The sequence below is a fragment of the Ornithodoros turicata genome, chromosome 3 (assembly GCF_037126465.1).
Source record: "Ornithodoros turicata isolate Travis chromosome 3, ASM3712646v1, whole genome shotgun sequence".
Classification (NCBI taxonomy): Eukaryota; Metazoa; Arthropoda; class Arachnida; order Ixodida; family Argasidae; genus Ornithodoros; species Ornithodoros turicata.
The window spans coordinates 60,199,438-60,221,315 of record NC_088203.1 but is presented as its reverse complement, the minus strand read 5'-3'; the positions used below and the strand labels follow the sequence as shown (position 1 = coordinate 60,221,315).

At 46.1% G+C, this 21,878-nt stretch overlaps 1 protein-coding gene across 1 annotated transcript; it reads right to left on the bottom strand.

Moving 5' to 3' along the window:
* Positions 1 to 7,214: 7,214 nt before the first annotated feature.
* Positions 7,215 to 7,778, bottom strand: LOC135389542 (uncharacterized). The gene has a single exon (XM_064619578.1). It carries the CDS (start codon positions 7,776 to 7,778, stop codon positions 7,215 to 7,217), a length of 564 nt encoding a protein of 187 aa, XP_064475648.1.
* Positions 7,779 to 21,878: the final 14,100 nt, after the last annotated feature.

Genomic DNA, 21,878 nt, shown 5'->3' with positions numbered 1-21,878 from the left:
GCAGTATTTTCTAGGATACGCCGCAAGGTGGTCCTAGAGAGTCCCGAGCTTCGCCCCAGGGCGGAAATACCAATTAATAATTGGGGGGTTTACGTCGCGAGACAACTGAGGCGGAAATACTCCCTGCTTATTTTATTCATTGCGTTGCTGTTGTGCGGTGCCTGCGTGTCCAACGCCCAGGTGAAGACATATTCCTTGTGGAGCGTCTATGATTTCTACGCCGCCTTCAGGGAAATGCGACCGGGTCCCGCAAGGCCAGCAGTGCCAGCGAAATTCGCCTGGCGGCGTATTGCTGCAGGCTGACTCGATGGACGGCGCGCTATAGTCTCCAGTGGAAGCTGGCCCGTGGTGTCCTTCCTCTGCGTGAACGTCTGCACCGTTTTCGAATTTGTCGCACGGACGGTTGTCCGTCTTGTGGCATGTCTGAGACTGCAGAACATTGATTTTTTGCGATACCATATTCCACTTTTACTGTGGAGTAGGGTGGCGCAAATATTTGGGTCCCCAACAGTTGATTGGGCCACCGTAAGGTACCTGCAGCCGTTGCCGGTCGTACGCGCAGAGCGGAAACAGTTAGCATTGCTGATATCGGAAATCAACTTCCAAATTTGGATTCGCCGGTGCCGGCCGGCCTTCGGTAGCCCAGATGTTGGGAACATGGCTACTTCCCAGGCAGTGAGAGCTGGACTGCGTGCGCATATCATCCCTGAGCAGTCATTATTTGGGTCTGTGGAGTGCTGTCGCCACTGGCTTACAGCGACTCGGTTCTTTGATCAAGATCAAGGTGAGTGGCGTGTGAAGTTCTAGTAAGCCGACTAGGACTGTACTGCCCCCCGCAGCGACTCTTCCGGAGTTCCAGGATTGTTCGCATGGTATGGCATGTACAAAAAGCAATCTCCCTTTGGAGCGTTGTTATCTGGTATGTAAGGTAGAGTTTGTGTAAAAGGGGCTACGTCCATGGTTAGTTATCTTGCTTGATGACAGTACATACTTCTTCGGGACCTCTCACGGGAAAGAACTGTGTGAGGGGATTGGAGGCGCGGTGAAGCGACCTGCGGCAAAGGCTATCCTTCAGAGGCCATTCAGTGAACTATAACTTTTCAGGACCTTTTCTTGTGGACTGAAGAATGTCCCATCCTGCCCCATTACGCCTTGGGGTAGTGGGCCGCACCTTACGTGGCGAATTTCCCCATTCATTGTCATTAATTTATTTGTTGTTGTTGTTGAAGAATGTCTACAAAACATATTGCGAGAGCAGTACTATTTTTGAAGCGTGAGGTGGGCAAGCATTGCGCTTGTCCCATCCTACAGTTTGCAAGAAAAACATATTCCCAATGTCGGCCCCTTGTACTGATGTGTCATGGGAACAGATGCGTTGAAAGCACGGTACGAAATGGCCAAAGCTATTCCAGGCACACATCATTTTCATTACTTGTAGCCCCTTTCCACAAGAAAAGTGAAGGTCCGTGTGCCGTCAGTGCATGTCTACATCAGCCAAGGTGTACAACGTCAGGACGAAGGAACGTTAGGGAGTTTCATCGCCCCAATGAAACTCCCCAATCATTATCATATAATAAAGTTGTCGTTGTAATGTAGACTCGTTTACTGTCAACTACTTACGGTCAAAGTATGGCCCGGGAGATCATACAAAATGCATATTTTTTAGTGCGTTCCAACGGATATCCTAACGCTTCTCCACACATTACCAATCACGAAGACACAAATCTACCATGTTCCGTGTATAGGTATATAATTGCATATTTCGGCGTATTTCTTCCTGATCGTTGTACAATATAGACGTTGCATATTACGTCATATTTCGCTCCATTCGAACATTTTTTACGCTCCCTTTATTTTGCCACTGCTCACGTTATTTCAAAAGGGAGGTCATCGGCCCAAAACCCGTGTTACAGCTACACATCGAAGCTTCTTCTGTGCTTCTAGGCTGCTTTGTTCTACGCAATCAGTGGATTCGGTAGGCACCGCTTGCGGTCAAGTGATCCAACAAGTCAAGAGATCCATCCAGTCAGGAGGTCCATCACGACTACCGCGCCCCTTAACTGCTCTCTTCCACCGCATGAGGCTCAACGTTGCCTTTACACCTGCCTTTCAACACCGTCTCGGCTCCACCTCGTCTTCCCTCTGCCCCACTTCTGGAGTCCACGGCGACCTCAGCCACGTCATCCTGGCTTGTGGGCAATACCACCACGAGGGTGCCCTTATGGAACTCTCTATGCAACGCATTGACAAGCGGCCGTTCAACCTAGCGAAGATCCTCGGTCCGTGGTCGAACGCTGCTCACCAGACGCAGGGCCTTCGTCTTCTGGCGGAGTACTTGTGCTCCACCGGTCTGGCGACGGCTCTTTGAAAGCCCCATCATCATCCCTTCATCCTCCCCCAATGCGAAATAGGGCAGTGTACCGCCTCAGCGGCGGTGAATCGCCCACCCCATCATCATCCAATGTATGTGTGTGTGTGTGTGTGTGAACGTACGTTCCAACTGTCCATAAGGAATCTTTATACAAGTTGGGTATTTATACAGTTGCAAGGTACAGGCAAAAGCTTCCCGAGCAACATTCCTGTCATAATATTTCCGTGCATATTTTGTGAATATTTAGAAGTTTCGCGCCACATACATGCATGCATATTTCGGAAGATTTTTATACATAGCTTCCAAGTCCTATAGTCATAAGTCACTCCGATAACAAAACGGCCCGATTCATGATGATCCACTGCCATCGGCCGTATCCTAACTTCATACTTTTTTTGTCAAGTTGGACACAATTTCTATTTGAACTTTGCAAGTTATTGCACATTAGTTCCTTTGGTGGATTTTAGGCTCATCTTTACTGACAGAATGACAGAATGGCGTAGATGGAACTCATCTTTACTGCACTGAACTAAGCAGCGCACATTTTTTCACATTAACCCAAATGGAATTGACGGTTTCTCATTGGACCCCATTGATGCCCATGCATTCATTTAATGATTTCTTTGTTTCCTGGAAGCAATCGTCACCCCACAACAAAGGGGCACGCCTCTAAAGGGGCGTCCTCACTATGCCGCGGCATAGTGAGCCATAGACAAAAAGTACAGTGGGGAGAGCCGATCGGCCTTGCAGAGGGGCATACAGGGACGCAGATTTAACTTCCTTGCAGTACCTCTAGAGAGACTAAGGGTGGGTTCATACGAGGGACGCATCCCCGGGATAAGTCCGCGGCGGGCGGTGACGTCACGTGGACGGAGAAGTCCCGGTCCCAGCTGAGCATTCACACGGGACGAGGGATGGGAGCGGATAAGTCCGTCTCCAACAACACTTATCAGGCTGCGTGAACCAGTTTTCTCACTTTTCTGCACTGTGGTTGAACAGAAAAAATGACATTTTATACGTTGCGGTACATTATTGCACCTCCAGCATTCCACAATGGAGGGGACCACTGCACTAGCGAAATAAAAAATAAACTGCTATTGTCGATGACAACACACATTTCGCAGTCGACGCCTTTACGTACGAGCAGTGTTGCCGTGCCGCGGAATCATAAAATGTCCACTTCGTTGAAAAGAAAGAACTCAAACTGCACTGTGTTTTCAGCGAAGGAAACAGACAACTGTGAGTTCTCGAGTCTGGACAGGTAGTAAGAGCTATTTACAGTACAAAGCGACAAATGCATATGCAAAACCTATCATAATCATAATTTATCTGTTATTGTTCTATCGTGCAGTAAGGTCACATTTCCACGCCGTGCTATAGTGGGTATCCTATTTGGAGATCCGCTTGCTCGTAGCAAAACCCTCGATTTCCCCATTTTTTTCTTGCTTCGTGAAGACCCGTACACGATTCCTCTCTTTTATTACGCTGTTCTTCGAATACCCTCTGCTTCAGCGGTCAGAGCTGTAAAACAGCCAGTCGAAAAAGAAAAGAAAACAGTCAAAAGACGCTACTCCATCCTCAAGTCCCCCGCCAACACCGGGACCGTTTGTGGGTCGGAGACGAATGGTCCGCGGTGGGATTCCGGTCATCCGCGGACTGGAGAAGACGCACATTTTGATGACGTAGCCTGTGACGTTTACACCATCCGCGGACTTATCCCGGGGATGCGTCCCTCGTGTGAACCCACCCTAAATAGGCTTCGCTCAGAGTATCGACACTAAGTTCCAAGAGCGAGCATGCGCCGACTAGTTTCCGCGCCACGGTGTAGCAACGCGCACGCGCTCTTCAGAGCCGTTTATAGAGAGAGTTGGCCATTAGGAGGAGCCTAACGTGAACCGCCTCATGCCACGTCACGGCTGAACGACCTCCCTCTCCGCGCTCTATTGTTGTCCAGTCGTCAACCGGTCGCCGACGCCATGTTGATGCAAAGCGTTGTTCACGATGCAAGCGGGAAGACACGTGCGTATCGTGTCTTTAGAGAACCCTTCGTCCTTGAATAATTTCAGTTTGGTAACAAAGCCCCCATATCGTAGGCGCCTGTGGGTCTTAAGCCGGTGATTCTCGTAGATTACATTGAGCTCGACAAATTAAAGTACTTGTCGAACAGCCAGTGGACTGCACCAAAATGGCGCATGCCTGCTGGCTGGTAAGCGGATTTCGCTAGGATTCAGGCTTTTTGGGCGGTGCAACAGCGACTCTGTCGTCAAAATAGGCTCCGCCCGTGAAGCGGCAAAAGATAACAAAAATGGCCAAACTCTCCTATATTCGCGTTTTCCGCGACCGCTAGCGGTGCCACCGACCATGGTGCTGACGCTTTCAGCTGTATTAAAATTCCTGGATTGCGGAGTAGAATCGCGTTGCTTTGTGGAAGGCGAACGTTTGGTAGCAGCTAAGCACCTTATACTCGCCGGGGTAAAGTCTCGAAACGGCAGTAGCATGCAAAGTAATCGCACTTTGCCTGCGAACTGCTGGGATACACGACGACCCTCACAGCGTTGAAGTTGTTCTCTCTGCTGGAAACTCTGCAGACAGCAGAGCGCCGGTCATCGAAAAGTCGTCCTGTTCATGTACGGCAGGGCTTTCTGAGCAGTGTAAGCATATCACTGCACTGCTGCTTCGTTGTTACAAGTAAGTGTGATGATCTCGAAACGCGCTTGCTTGCTTTCTAGGGGTTCTCGAGTAGTCAGCCGTAAATCAGGTTTGCTGAGACCTAGTTTCCTGATCTCAGTGCCTGCCCATGTTTCATACATAATTCGGTGCATTCGGGTTTGCACTGAATGCTTAAGAACACCGCAATTATCGTATAGTCCACTTATGTAGCTAATACACCCCTGCATTGCTCTCTTCTAGTCTTTGTTCATCTGCAAAATTCTTGTTTTCAGCGTTGGACTTTCGTCGTTGTAAAATGTTAGTTGTACTGACGTAGAATGTGGATGGGCCTAAAAAAAGAAGTCTGTGAAGCACCTGTACGATGCTGTCCCGCTTCAAGGGGCTCTGTCATGTGAAAGCAGAAGCACCTTCTCCTCTGCCACTCGCATTGTCAGCAAACTTAACAGTTTCATTTTGCGCTCATCATGTCCTGACTAAGCCATAGAGGAGCACCGGTAAGAAAGTACTTTACAAATGTTGGATAATGTTCTGTGTCTTCAAGTCACTGACTTCGGGGGATGATAATTTTTCTGTTGATTCTGATATTAAGGGTATGACTACAAGTTGCACGTTGTGTGGCTCGTAGGAAAGAAAACTGAACCTCTGTCATAGCTGGAAACAGGAGAATGTAACAGTGGCGAGGAAAACAACAATAAAGGACAAACACAGAATCCTGAATGTAAACACAGTTTATATTGTTTGTTATTGATTTGTTGTTTGATTCCAGAGAACCCTCTGTTGAGACATCAGTTAATTTCTCTTTTAGTTTTAAAAGAAATTGACAGTTGAGGAGGGCCACTGTAGCCTGTTATTGTGATCTGTCATCTTGCATGTGTTGATTCAAATGCGGTAACTGTATGATATGTTATGCCACACTGCAGAAAACGAATCAGGTTGGAGGCATACATCACTGAAGATCATGGCTGCCAAAGCCAAGGTAAGCAATTATTCTTTCAGTCACCCATTCTGTACAGTATGCCTGCCGATAAGGCAATGCAAGTATAGACAATTGTGTTCTGCAGGCCAGAAGCCACAGGCACCTATGCCGTTCCTACGGTACCTTGCCCAGCCACATGTTCTGAACATGACAGTTGAAGATCTGCGTGAGAATATGTGCTCCCATTATATGACTCAAGCAGCCATTGACCAGATTGAGTTCATGACCAGAGGACAAGCTGATACAAAGGAGTGGCACGATTACAGGAGAGGTATTGTAACAGCTAGTATAGCTCACAGCTGTATGACAAGATCTACTACTATGTTGAATGGACCAAAGCCTGTGAACTTGCTACCACTTGTTGACATCGTCCTGCGCACCAAGACTGTTTGCACAAAACAAATGCAAGAAGGCATCAGGAAACAGGAGCTTGCAGAAGCAGCTTATGTGGACTACATGCGTGCTCTGGACCATGACGTGCATATTACAAGGGTTGGTCTGGTAGTGCAGAAAGACAATTCGTTTATCGGATGTTCTCCAGATGGTGTTGCAGTCTTTACCTGCAAATGCTGTGCGAACAAACAAGTTCTCTTAGAGATCAAGTGTCCAGCAAGGATTGTGAATTCATTCGTTAACTACGAAAAAAGAAAAATTAAGCGAGAGTACCTTACTCAAATGAATGTACAGATGGGAGTATGTGGAATCTATGAAGCACACTTCTTTGTATTCGTGAGCAGTACATGCTTTGAATATGAGAACATCACATTTGATGACAATGCCTTCAACCTATTCTGTGATGTAATTTGCAAGGTGTATGAGGAATATGTGCTTAATGAGCTGCGCAGTAGGGTTTGTATGTGAAAATGCTAAACATCTGTATATAAGTATGGCGCAGTTGTCCTTGTAATATATTTGTGGTGTTGATAAATGTCCTGTTGTCCTGCCCCTCCTGCTGTTGTGCAGATATCAATTGATGCAACAGTACTGTGCGTGAATGAAGGCTGTGGCACACTTTATTCCACAAAAGGAATAGAAAAGTTAATGAAATATGAACACAGGGCTAAACATGGATGGTTTTCTTCAATTTGTAGGCTAATGAACATAAATCTATTGCACAGGTCACAGATATCACATATTTTGTTCTTGGATCGGTTAATGCACAAACATTGCACTTCTCTCCCATAATGAATCTTGATGTCAAAGAAATCTATGCGTTGCAAAGATTGGTGCAGACAAATTCGTAAGACCAGCAGCAACTATCAAAACATCATCCAAAATGGGGACCATGCTCCACAATAACTTGGTAGATAATATCTTAAAAATCTTCATTCTCTGAATGATGCGCTCAGCATGAACCCTCGCGGCTGCAATACTTTGTGTCTTGAGGGCTTCATGTTTTGGTAACTGACGTTGCTGCTTCTTGAATGGCGGCCTTACAACAGGTATTAAGTGGGCCTCGCAGACAGAATCTATGAGAAAACCCCTGTCAACCATGACTGCGTCTTCAAATGGCGACAGTTGCTGGACGGGGCCACTATATTCAAAAATCTTTTTGTCAGATGCTTTTCCACCGTATCCTTTAGAGACTAGTGCTATGATTCCACCAGGTGTGACTCCTATCATATACTTGCATGTGAAGCCTTTTTTATAATAGGAGTACACATTCAGCGCGCAGGTTAGGCATTTTGGCTGAGATACAGGTATCTCAGTACAATCCAAAATAATTCTAGCATTCTGGTACTGCTTGAACTGATTAGGCATGTTCATTAAAATCTCATCCTTAGATGGCAGTACTACAACTGATGATAATATCCTCGATAATGCTTTCACTGTTTGTGTGATTATGTTTGAGCATGTGGCAACAGAGTAGCGGAAGAGGTTGCTTAGAAATGTAGTCGACATGTTATGCTTCAGCTTCATCATAGTAAGGACAATTCTTTCTTTTGCTGAGTGCTGATGCTTTCCTGAGAGTGAAACAAGTTGTTCGTAGCATGATATTAGTGCGTCCAGAAGAGCCACAGATGGAAGGCCAGTAAATGACACAATGTTTGCATCATTCAACGTTGAAAGAAAGTTTAGACTAATGTCCCCTGAGGAAACTTGACTACCCTTTTCTTCTGTCATGGCATTCTCCTGACTGGTTATCATGCTTCCAAATCCAGCCAAAAACTCTGCAACTTCTTTCTCAATGGTGGAATGTTCGGTCACTTCTTCTTCATTATGTGATATGCTACTTTCAGCAGTGTTTGTGCAATCTGCACACTGCACCTGCAATACGCAAAAATTGGTATTAGACACTGACAACGGTCAGACATGCAGAATTTTATGCTCACAACCCGGACAAGAAAGGCAAAAAGCAATATTTGAAGGCTGTTTACTTGATTTCATGTATAAAATTTAGGTCACCAAGCAGTCTATCAACCTTGATGTCAGTTGTCAACCAGCTATGCCAAGAACAAGCTGCATAAAGTTACATACGTTGTCTTGTCTTTTTGACTCATCCCTTTGGTGCCTCCGCAAAAGCCTTTCCGCACCCAGTGTAGCTGTTCTTTCAGCCCGACAAGCATGAAAGGTTGATGTCGTAGGAAGATTTACACTCGACACTGTGGTCCTTTTCTGTCGCTTCGTTTTCGTTGGTATCCCTGGTTTCAAAAAGAGAAAATATCAACCCTACCACAATTTGTTGCAGGAATGTTGTGATAATGTTTTGCTCAAGCTTTGCAGAAACTGGCTAATGTTCACTTGGAAATCTGTTGCAGTAACATTGCCGGAAAACATTTCTCCAACATTGTGGCAGCATTACAACAACGTTTCCCCAGAGAAATACAATATTGAGGCATCATTTTTGTCACGTTCCCCCAGTATTGTGACACCTTTACAGAAATATTCTTCAACGTGCACACAACGTTGTGGTAACATTTGAGTAATGTATTCGCTACATTATGACAGTGTTACAGCCATATTTCTGTAACACAACACAACATTTAGGCAATGGTTATGTGCCGTTCCTACAACATTGTAAAGCGTTAAAATGATATTTGTTGAACACACCGCAGGTAGTGCCGAATGGTATGACAACATTTCATCAATGTCATACTGCAATCTTGCTAATGTCCACAACTTCATTTGCAACATTCATTTGTAACACTCGAGCCGCTTATGCACAACACTGCAACAACATTGCAGCACTGTGTGTACACATTTTTCAATGCGTGACTACATAAGTGCTCTGCCCCTCCCGCCTGAATGGGTTGGTGGACCCCCCTATTGTCATCAGTCAGGAGAGCTACCTATGGAGGTAGACCCTGCGGGGCAAACCACTTGGGCGTCCAACAGGATGGAGCATATACTGAAACAAACTGTTGGGTTACTTTCATTAAGGGGCATAAAACATTTTTGACGGTGACAATGATGCAACTTGCAATTAGTCTATGTATCTATAATAAATTAAGTATACCCGAAAACATTCCTGACATCTCTTTCTGTCAAGTACCATGTTTTAAGTCATGCTCGTAGTGCATGGGATATTAACTGCGAGGAACACACGAGACCCCCCCCCCCCCACACACACACAAACCCTGGGCACATTATGAATATTTTGCCTGAAATGTCATATTTCTTTTCCAATAAACAGAGCTGAGCTGTAACGCTGTCTAAATGTAGCAACAACACAACCCAAACATTGCCTCCACACTGTATGTGTTGGAGAAATATGGGTGTAACGCTGTCTCTACGTTGCAGAAACATAAGACAAATGTTGTCTCAATATTGTATTTGTGTTGAATAAATGTGGCTGTAATCCTGTGTCAATGTTGCAGCAGCATAACACAAATGTTGCCTCAATATTGTACTTTTGTTGGAAAAATATGCTCACAATCCTTTCACAAAACGTTGCTCCACATTGGACAACGTTTGCAATGTCGCAACGTCAAAAATATGCGATGTCAACGTTGCGGCAACAGTGTGTGCTACTACGGAAAGTGTGTAGCTGTAGGATTAATCCACTGTAATTGAAACTGTTTGCCCCATATAACAAGTTTTTCACTGCGTTTTCTAATTACCGTTTTGTTTAGTAGACACCTTACCTGGCAGGATGTAGTCATTTGGCTCGAAGTGCCTCGAGCAAACAACAACAACGACATAGATGAATGGATGATGATGATGTGGGATGTTTCCCTGCGTTGGGTGCAGGACCCTACCCCATTCCAAAGAGGTTCATATGAGAGGATGACGAGGGAAGGGAATCCCTACAGTTCGTGAAGGAGGCCGGTGGCCCTCAGAAAGGAAAGAAAAGCGCCAAGTGCACGGCACTGATGTCCAGGGTTACTCCATGGGCCGAGAACTTTGCAGATGTTGAATGGCCTCTGATCGAGCATTTCAAGTTGACATTTAAAGGCCCGTCGCTCGCATACGTACTGGCTGCAGTCTTCTAAAATGTGTCGGATTGCTGCCGGGACACCACAAGTTGTACACAGCGCCGTGTTGCTGTGGCCCAGCCTATACCGGAGTGCAGGGGTGAATGCGACGCTAAGTCGTAAACGACGTACGAGAGAGGTAAACAGGCGAGGGAAACCGCCTGGCATTTCAAATAATAGTGTTGGGTCAACAGCATACAGAAGCGACCATGTCATGACACCATTCCTGATAGGCCCAAGGCGAAGTCAATGCGGACAAGAGGGAGCGTCTATCCCCATTCGAAAGTATGATAGAGACTGCTGAGCGGCGATGGTGAGCCGCAGCAGCTGCCCGATCCGCTTCTTCATTGCCTCTTATGCCAATGTGGCTAGGAACCCATTGGAGGATCAGCCAGTGGCCCCTGTCTTCTAAAACCTTGAGCGTCGTCAAGATGTTCACTACCACCGGAGCCAAGGAGCCACGGAGCAAACAAGCAAGGTGTTCGTCACTGGCTTTCCAATTCGGAGCCTATGTATCCAAGCTTTCCGGCGGTTCGTACGACGGCGCGGTTCGTTGTGGTAGGTTTCGTCGTCATGTGGAAAGTGATGGAAAGATATGGTTTTATCTTCCCACCTCGCAGAAGAACACTGCGGCACGCAACAAAAGTCCTTCGAGCCTCGCTTCTGTTTTGCAGCGCGAAGAGCCGGTCCAGTTAAGTTAAGTTCATTTGGCTCTGTACTTTCCTTTCCGGAATTACTTCGAGCGGCATCGTCCTCGCAAGTATTTTCTTTCGAACATTCGTCGCTAACCGAGGCTTCGTTTCAATATCGATTCTCTGGACGCATGTCAATACGCTACGCATAAGTGAAGCGCGGAGGCGGGACTGTGTGTATTAGCACCTGTTTTCCGAGCTTGCGCGTCCGCCCACCAGGTGCCGTCCACTTCACTGAAAACGCAGAGCCGTTTATAGGGAGAGTTTGGCCATTAGGAGGAGCCTAACTTGAAGCGCGTCATGCGACGTCACGGCTAAGCCACCTCCCTCGCCGTGCTCTATTGTTGTCCCGTTGACAGTCGGTCGCCGACGCCATATTGATGCTGATCGTTGTTTACGATGCAAGGAGGGAAGACACGTGCTTACATTGTCCTTCGAAAGCCCTTCGTCCTTGAACTCTTTCAGTTTGGCAACAAAACTCCCCTTATCAGAGGTGGCTGTGGGTCATAAGCCGGTTATTCCTGTAGATTGCATTCATTGCGACAACAAAGCTGACGGACAGCATCAATATGGCGCGCGTCAGATGGCTGATAAGCGGATTCTGCTTGGATTCAGGCTTTTTGGGCGGCGCAACGACGACTCTGACGTCTAAATAGGCTCCACCCACGAGGCGGCAAAAGATCAGAGAATGGCCAAACTCTCCCTATAAATGGCTCTGTGAAAACGCGAATACGGCTCTGGCGCAGTCACGTGGGCGTAGTCTAGCGCACGATGCCATCTATCGTGGGCGGGTGAAATGTTCCTTTCTCTTGCAAGGAGCTCAGCAAGATTGAGGGCCTTGATCTCATCTCGACATCCTCGGGACGCTCTGGTGGACTATCGCGGATTATCGCGCAACAATCATACACGCTTCTCTATCCCATAGCGAGCATTATGTGAGCCGTCCTTGATCCTCAACTGGGGATGGTTCCGGTGTGGCGCGGCAACACGATGGCGCTCGTGCTCTGCCTGCTGCAGGGCCGTGTATGCCAAAGGGAGTCTGGCCATTAATGGGACCTGTCTATACCTGGAGCTCCACCCACTTTTTGAGCTCTCTGGCCAATCATGAGGCAAAATACAGTTCGCTATTAATCCTAGGCTATCCAAGCTATAAATTATCTGTATGCACTGCACTCTTAAAAATGAACTTCACCACATAGCACGCTCCTAGCCAACCATCAGCCCGAATGAGAACGTTCTCGCCCTAGATTTGTTGAAAACGGGAAGAGGAGCCTATTTTGTGCCATTATGCACGGCAGAAAATAGGCTCCTCCTCCCGTTTTCAACAAATCAGGGGCGAGAACGTTGTCATTCGGGATGGTGGTTGGCTAGGAGCGTGCTCTGTGGTGAAGTTCATTTTTGAGAGTGTGGGTGCCGACATTTTCGGGAAACTGGATTGGATTGGATTGAATAGGATATTCCCTGACTACCAAGCAACATAATGGATTTTGCGTCCACTTTTAAAGGCGCCATCTGGATGGAGAGGGGCATGTCGGGAAGTCGCAGAGTAGCACAAGGGCAGAAATAGCAGAAATGCATTCTAGCAGAACTGATCGGCCGGTAGAACCGCTAGTTGGAACAGACTGCCGGTATTATACGTATTTTAACTATAAAACATAACATGATTGAATCGAGAATGGGCAAAGGTGTGTACGTGAATAAAAGTATGTGATAAAATGCAAATTTTCGGCAATCCGTAGCGTTTTTATTGCTATTTGCCTGTGATTGCTGTCGTTACTAGGCCTAACAAGGACGACGAAACATGTTATTTTCAGGTAAACGTTGACACTGGAGCGTAATTTAAAGGTGATTTGCAAGATAATTGCAACAAAATGTACACTTACGGAATAAAATTGATGTAATTTGTGAAAAAAATTGGTCATGAAATCCTCGCTTCGCCGTTCCAAGCTACGCCGCCATTTTCGGGAAAATGTTGGTGTCATGGTGGCCCGCATAGAAAACAGCAGCCAATGAAAAACGCTGAATTTGATTGACAGGTCGAGCCTCTTTTTTAGGCTCCTCCTAATGGCCAGACTCCCTTTGGCATACACGGCACTGGCCTGCTGGCTGGACCCGGGAGACTCTTTTCGGCTGTCACACAGGCTCCGCCTCATGGCTTGCGTCATATGTCACGTGAGGAGGGAATGAGAGAGCAAGGGATGGGGCGGGAATGGCGGGAAGAACAAAGACAGGGAGGTCAGATTGGTATGTGCCCGGCGGCTGAACTGTTTGCAAGTAGGGCAAATTATGCGATTTTTTTAGTTCTAACTTAAAAAAAAGTATTAAGAGCGGTTATATGTACGCAGCCCGTCAGACTGAGAACAGGATAAACATTCCATTAAATGTTCCGTCGAAATAGTCACTTCCACACGTCACTTCCAACACGCACTTCCAACACGTCATGAAATATTATTTACGTCGTTTCCTGTGTACCGCTGTCCGACGCGTGTTACCCATTAGGGCTTCTCGAATTCAGCATTATGTATTCGATGCACGGCAATTTTCACATTTATTTTACTTCACAATATACGAGGGTCGTTCAAGTCAAACCGGGACTTTCTGTCTCCTGAGTGTACAAATGGCTCGCGCTACTTCTTTTTGGTCATTTTCACACGCGACAGGCCTCCGCGTTCACCACGTGGTGGTCCAAAGTTTGTGCAAAACAGAAGACACGTGCTGGACAAGATGGTCGACAACGAGTTGAGCGCGCACATCGAACAGCGAATTGTCATGAAGTTTCTCGTGAATGAAGGCGTAAAATCATCCGAAATTCGCAGAAGACTTCAGGCTCAGTGTGGCCACGATACTTAGCCGCAGCAAAGCGTTTGAGTGGTGCAAACGGTTCCGAGACGGCCGTACATCAGTGCAGGACGATCCCGGCCGGGCCAACTGAGAGGCCAGTGTCAGAGTTCCTGAGAACATCCAACTTGTGGAGCGCCTGATCCTCTGAGTGCCTGATTTCTAGGACAAGGCTGGCGATGTTCATGTTGATTTTCCGCTTAGTGGTACCACCATCAATAGTGCATATTACCTCCGGGTTCTCAGGGATGTGCATAAGGCGCTGAAGCAAAAGCGGCCGGGCCTCATCACCAAAGGAGTCCTCCTCCTACAGGACAATGCACGCCCGCATACCGCGCATTTCACGACACGCACCTTACAGGAACTTGGCTGGGAGTTGCTGCCACACCCCCCTTACAGTCCAGACCTCGCCCCCAGCGATTTCCATATCTTCGGGCCCTGAAGGCGTTCCTTGGGGGCCGCGACTTCAGCTGCGACGACGAGGTCAAGAATGCGGTCCGTTCATGGCTGCTACGCGCCGGTAAGGATTTCTACGCTGCTGGCATCCAAGGCCTCGTGAAACGCTGGGACAAAGTGTATTAGTGCAGCTGGAGATTACGTTGAAAAATAAAACTAATTTCTCGAGTGTAAGTTCATTTTACTTTTGCGGAAAATGAAAAGTCCCGGTTTGACTTCAACACCCCTCGTAGTATAGACCTGTTGCGCTGGGCCAGGTGGCGCTGCAAGCATTGTGTGTCAGCGCCGCTCGTGGCGACCTTATCAACACACGGCCGCTCCCTAGCAGACGACACTCAGTCTACACTCTAAATATTTTCACACCTTTAAAGGTGTAAAATTGGTGTATTCTCATGTATTACACCTATTTTACACCCTAGAATCTTGGCTTGAAAATTTTCGAGGGTGTAACTATGGTGAATTACACCCTTTTATGAGACATTGTCAGGAGGGTGTGATGAGGGTGCAACAGAGGGTGTATTTGGATGTGGGACAGGCTCCATTACACAGGCTAAATGTGTTCCTGTTCCTGTGAAGTGTTGAAGTGCTTGTGGTACTCAGAACTTAAGCTTGTGATACAAGTTGTGATATAAAGACCAAATGACAGTTCAACATTTGGTACACTGTCATCTAACCCCTCAAGGTTAGATGACTGGAAAATATAAAATTACTACTATGTGATAAAGCTGTATTAAGTGATACGTTTGAATACCTTCATGCCTACGTAATGTAGGATATGTATGCTGCATGACATAATGTCAACCTAATAAAAGCATAACTATTCAGTTCTTGTGATTGTGTCTGATATGTATGATGCCCGCATATACCCACATCAATCACCTATAACATATGTGTGTGCTGTGCAACATGTGTCTGCAATGTCCTATTTTTGCTTCACACAGGGTACAGCTGAGTAGTATACCTGGAAAGTATTACAAGTTCAGTGTGAGAAAAGTATATCTTGACTTTTTAAAGAATATTTTGCATGGCTGTGATCGAAGAGTGATGGCAAGATAGCCACAATGACACTCCAAACTACCAAGCATGTGCCTTCTGCAAAAACTAGAAACACTATTTTCGCAGTGAAGCTGTAATAATTTCCAGCTGCCTATTCTATGGTCTGCAGGTTCCATTACACCCTTCCATACAATTACACCCTTGATTTCTTGATGGTGTTCCGTTACACCTTAAAAGGTGTGCGCTATGCACATGTTCTTTTACACCCTTTAAGGTGTAAAATTATTTAGAGTGTACGCTGGCTAAGTTGGTGTGGCATTATCGTTTATCATCTGCTTTACGGATAGAAAAAGTCAAAAGGATCGACAAATTCTTTAAAAGAAAGTTGCTGAAACACGTGTACAATGTGCAGCACGATGTACATATGCAGAACGCGTGTATGTCGCGAATGACGCTGTTTGTTAGAGTGTTTAGTGTGCTTCTCTGGTGCATTGGGGGTGCCAAAGTATAAATTTCATTCTGAGAAAAATCAGGCTTAACAAGAACAAGGCAAAGATTAATTCGCAGGGCGCTTATCGAATTCAATGGGGACTTAAGAAAACGTTCGCCGTTATTAGTTGAAGAGTGTTGAACAATAACAACACGACATCTAACTGAAACGCAAACTGTTTTATGGTTCAACACCCAAATAGATGCTCTTTCCTGGGACCTCTGGTTATGGTCTCCACGTGCGGAATGTTCACGACTCTACCATGAGCACAGGATAAACAGCCATTGGGCAACGCAGTACCAATGATTTCGAAGCGTTTTCGGGCACAGCCATGCAGCTTGAGCAAACTTCTCGACTATTTAAATTTGGAATCAGCTATTATATATATACATATACAATATAGCCTCGTGTATATGTGCACAAGCTTTGGTTCCGTACGCATATTTAACAAAAGGTTATATATATGGGGTTTCTGGTGACGGTGACCCAATGAAATAATTGCTTAAAACAAGTGAGCTGGTGAATGTAATTCATGACTGTAAGACCCGAAGACTAGAGACGACGAAAACAGACACATACAGATGTGTCCAAACTGTGTCTGTGTGTGTCTGTTTTCGTCATCCCTAGTCTCGGGATGTTACTGTCACACAGCGACAATTATCCGAGGCATCGGCTGCACAGTCGACTTTTAGTATAAAAGCAGAAAAATGCAAAGCAAATACAAGAAAACGAAATGTATACTGTATATGGTCAAATCTTTTGTGTTCTATTTCAATAGAACGGATGCCGATATTTGTCTACTGCAATAATTATACTTGGATATTACACAGCCGCAATGCAAGTCTATGACAGAAAATGGTAAACGACGGCAGTAGTGAGGAATAATTATTTCAGGGCTTCATATTTCAGGAAATGGCTAGCCTTTGAGTACAACAAAAATACCGCCGCCTGCATATCGCCAGCAGCCGGAATAGCGCTGCCAGTCGGGGACATCTTTTCCGGGGACATTTCTTGGGCGGGCAAGAGCAACCTTCTTGCTGCTATGGCACCGTACGACACAGCAGTAGTTTGCAATTTTAATAAGAGTCCGATTCAAGTAGAGTAGACCTCGATTTCGAAAAAAAAAAAAGAAAAACGAACTCTTTGACGCGTCCTACCCGTTGCTATCAGTTATGCATACAAGGCGTGAGCGGCCGCGTGTTGTAGCATTCCGACGGTAGGGGTCAGAGTGTCGCTCCAGTCACCCTCCTCAAACTTTAGCGCAACAGCTCTATAGATTATCATAGCTATGTGGAACTTTTGTACGTGTTTCCGCTCATATCAACCTCTGTGAAGTAGGGTAGGGTCCTTTGGCTACCAGGGGTAAACATCCCATGTCATCATAACTTCTCTATCATTTATTGTTGTTGTTGTACGTGCTCCCGAATTTCGAGATTAGATATTAACAAGAACAGATACAGAGAAACTTTCATTAAATGAAATACATTAATCATATGTCTATTGCTCTCAGTCTATTTTTTTGCAATCTTCTTTTATTTTATGTTTCCAGGGATTTGAGCTCACATTTGAATCACTCATCACAGGCACAACTGCTTGCTCACACGTGTCGCACTTAGTCTATATTGTATTATGCTCCAGTTGTCCGGGTGTTAAGGTGACGTGACAGAAGACGAAAGTTCAGGGAGTTCAGAACAGTCCTCTTGCGATTTGTAGTTGTTGATCGCAAAATTTTTCCGAACTTCAGCAGCAGGCACTTCTAATGCCGTACGGCAAACACTAATCCCCATCTTGCGTTTCCTCCCTCTTTTTTTCTTTGGTCTAATAAATATATTCCCCCCTCCCAATCTTGCCTGCGAAGAAAGGACTAGTGAACGAGCTACTCTTCTTCTTGCAATCTGGAGTGATATGCTTGTTTTAACAAACGGGAAGCGGTGAAACTTCAGACACTTCCCAGTTTCGCTCGAGAGGAAGAACCACCCGAACGCACTCAGTGTAGCGAACCTCTGTCGCTTTTACACAAATTCATCTCATGTCCATCCAGCAAGGCTATGCAGTACTACGCGTAAAACACGTTTACCCTATAAAACTATATACGAGCACATGTCCACATTCCCCATCGCCCCGCAGCTAGAAGAATTGGAAGAATCCCCAGCGGCCAGCGCGCGGGCAGAAGCGACCTTCTCACGTGACACATGACGTTCGCCGAGAGGCGGAGTCCGTGTGACTCGAACTACAGCCGAAAAAAGTCTCCCGCTGGACCCATGGAGGAAGGAAAGAGACGAGGAGCCCCCCAAGCAAACAGTGGCCAATGGCCAGAGGTTGGCAGGGGCCTGGCAGGCCTTTGGCCAACAGGTTCTTTGGCCAACAAAGTATAATTTGAGGTTGGCCATAGTTTGGCACACCAAAGTTTAGGAAATGATTGGATGCAATGTATGGTACAAACACGTTGGCCAGATTTCTGCCAATGCATTAAGTAATTCGAGTTGTTTTCGGACAAAGTGCAACGTGGAGTTTTCAAGGGTGCACAACACACCGTGAGGAATGCACCTGCTGTGGTTGGCAAACAACGTCAACATTCAGTGAAAAATATATAATTAAATAAAATTCAGAAATACAGAGCAATGTCCCACATTGGCCAATGGCCATTGATTGGCAAGAGTATGGCAAATGTGTGGCAGCAGGTTGCTAGCAAAGAAACTTTTTCTATATATCAACCTTTTGCCAGCCAATGATTGGTAAAAGCTTGGTAACCATGTGTGGTACGCGTACCTTGGCCCAAACTCGTACCAATCCCTAAAATATATCTGATGGAGATAAAGCAAATGGTTAGCAGTTATTATTAAGATTCACTTTAGAGCATTAGGTGTTTCCAATTCGTGTGCTGCTGTCTGTGCAAGTATTTACGTGTAACACTTTTTAAGCGACAGAGTAACCCAACTGGTTTTACAGCTCCACTCAGGTAATCACATTAGAAACAACTGACTGAATTACAAACACAGTATTTCACATGAAAGCGTGTCAGGAAAGTTGCTGGCTATACTTGACTCTTTGCAGATGCACGGGTTAATTGCAAAGACGTACCCTCGTCACCATTACAAACGTTTTACGCCCCACTATACACTTGATGAACGTCCCCCCCCCCCCCACAGTTTGTATTTCAATATATGTTCCATCCAGTTCGCTAATTGTGGCCACGTGGGATGCTGAGGCGCCTACGCCTCACCCACGGTACCTATGTGAGGCAGGTGGTGTATACGGCACTGACGCTGGCCATACTAAAGAGTAAAGACGGGTGGCAGTGGCGCGTAAGTGCTCGTAGTCAGCAATTCACCTAGCATCCCACGTCAAGAAAAGCAAATGTCGCACAAATACCAACACAAAACACAACAAAAAGAAACCCGTATTTTGCATGTGGATCCAAACCTGGGGACCATATTTTGGGCATTTTTTGGCCAACCAAATACATGCCAAGTGTTTGGCCCTTTTGGCAAAAGGAACAAATCCCATTACCAAACTCTCTGGCCTAGCTTATGTCATTTATGGCAACTTTGGCTAGCCAAACTCAGCGCAATATTTGCCCACATCTGGTGTGCTCCTTGGGCAGACCTCTGTTTGGGCACACATTGGCCAGCCAAACCTTTGGCCAAGGAACCAATGCAACACAGGTCCCATACTCTTTGGCCAAACTTGGAAAGTGTTTGGCCATATTTAATACGTTGCTTGGGATCTTTTTCATTGAGTGAATGGGGGTACTTTGAGTCGCTAAATAAGCATCGCTTTAGAGCACGGTGATTCAGAGTATCGACACTGGTGTTCAAACATTGAGGAAAGAAGAAAAGCAGGCGCCCCAACGTCTTTTCGAAAGAAAAGAGAAGCGTGGGGAGGGATATTTATTAGACGAAAAGGGGGAAAAAAACAGGGGAAAGGTCAGCCAAACGGGACGTCGGCTTGCACACGACGTCGGCGTGGGGCACAGATTATGTATTGACACATTCCTATATCAGGCAGTGAAAACAATACATATATGTTTTAAATTCACTTTCTCGAAATAAAAACGTACTTGCGTAATACATTTATACATACATCGATTTAGAAAAGAGGTGCAGGTAAGAAAATCGTTCTTCAATTACACGTACAACTGTGAGCAGTAATATGTCCACCAAAGTGTTCATTGGTTGACTAGAATAGTCGTAAGGAAGAGAACAGTTCTGTTATGCTCCTTTGAAAACTTCACATTGCACTTTGTCCGAAAACAACTGGAATAACTTAACCCATAAGCAGAAATCTGGCCAACCCGTTTCTACCATACATGGCATCCAAACATTTCCCAAACTTTGCTGTGCCAAACTTTGGCCAACCTCAAATTTCGCTTTGTTGGCCAAAGAACCTGTTGGCCAAAGGCCTTCCAGGCCCCTGCCAATCCCTGGCCATTGGCCACTGTTTGTTGGACCCGCGTTGTGCAGATTGAACGACGACGACACGACGTTTGAGGTTTGATTTCTCATTGAGTCTCATTGGAAATCGTGAGAGTCAGTAAGTAAGTATGTACAATCTGAAAAAGGAAAAGGGAAAAGGAAAACAGAAATTCAAGAAAAGGAAATTCAATGAGGTACGTGCCTTCTAGTTCCAGCAGGTGTATCATATGCATGTTGCTTTTGGAAGCCCCAGCGTTCCGCTCTGGGTGTATGAAACTGGGGCGCTAATTGTGAGGTTTGTGTTCTGTGTGTTTGTCCTGACATGTTTAATCGCCTTCTCCACTACCACTTCCCGCACTCAGTCACGTGGCAGTTGTCTGCCACGTGACATCCAGAAAACATCCAGCCCCCGCTGGATGTTTGCACGAAAGAAATACAGCAGCCGTTTCCTTATGAACGAAGACGTGAAGCCCATTAACATCCACCGTCGCATAAAAGTACAGTGTAGTAACCCAAGAAGAAAAACAACGTCGGCAAAATGCCGGGCCGACGTGTGCTTCCGACCTAAAAGACGTTGGCCAAGCTTGGGGAATGACATTGGCCTTACTCGGCCCGACTTAATACTGCTAATCTTGGGCCAATGTAGCAGACCGACCTAGAAGACATGGGGCCAACTCCGTGCCAGTGCAGAACCAAGTCTCGACAGTTGTGCGGCCCTTAGTTTAATAGCAACGGTGGACCACTTGCAACAAGGCCATGGTTATGGTTTATAATTTTATGTTCAGAAGTTGAGCCACTTCTGTGTTAGTTCGTTCGTGTGGGGCCTTACAATACACAATGTTGCGATGTATTAGAGACCGCCTCACGGGTTTATCCCAGCGGTCTAGCACTTTTTCTTTTGTTTGTATAATGGTTGTATGGATAAATAAAATATGAATATGAATATGAAGTGGATTCACAGGTAAGGTAGGTTAGACGACACTTGTGACACGCGCCAGAGTGTTGATCTGCAGGTAATTTCTACCACCTGGGTTTCTTTAGCATGCAACTGAAACCACAGACGCAGGGTACTTGAGGGCCCACATACTGCTACTGTCCCCAACCGGGGTGGAACCCGCGATCTTGAGCTCCGCAAGCCAGCACGCTACCGACTGTGCTACCGGGGGCGACGGGAAGGTATCCTTCATCTCGTCTAAAAATAATTTTGCAAGCGGAAGAAATTGACTCAAATACGTTGAATTCGGAGAACTACAAAGACATCGCGACTTCCTTTTTTGTTTCAAGTAGCAGCGTTGTTTTCGAGTTCGTTTGCAGTGCAGGATCGATATTGGCCCGCCGGTATTATGCCAATCTCGCGATAGCACGGCCCAACACATCGCACAACGTTCTCGGCCCAACGTCGTTCGCCAACCACCACTGCGAGCGACATTACACAACGTTGCTCCAAGGTGCAGTGGCCGACTAAGTCGCTTGTCGATCAAAAAACGACCTTTGCCGATGGTCGGCAGTTGGCAATTTTCACTTAGGGAGGCAACGCCCCAATGGGAAAAACAACGTCG

Bases quoted from the DNA above. Each gene is read 5' to 3' on its own strand.
- LOC135389542 (XM_064619578.1), bottom strand. From the start codon at position 7,778: ATGCCTAATCAGTTCAAGCAGTACCAGAATGCTAGAATTATTTTGGAT.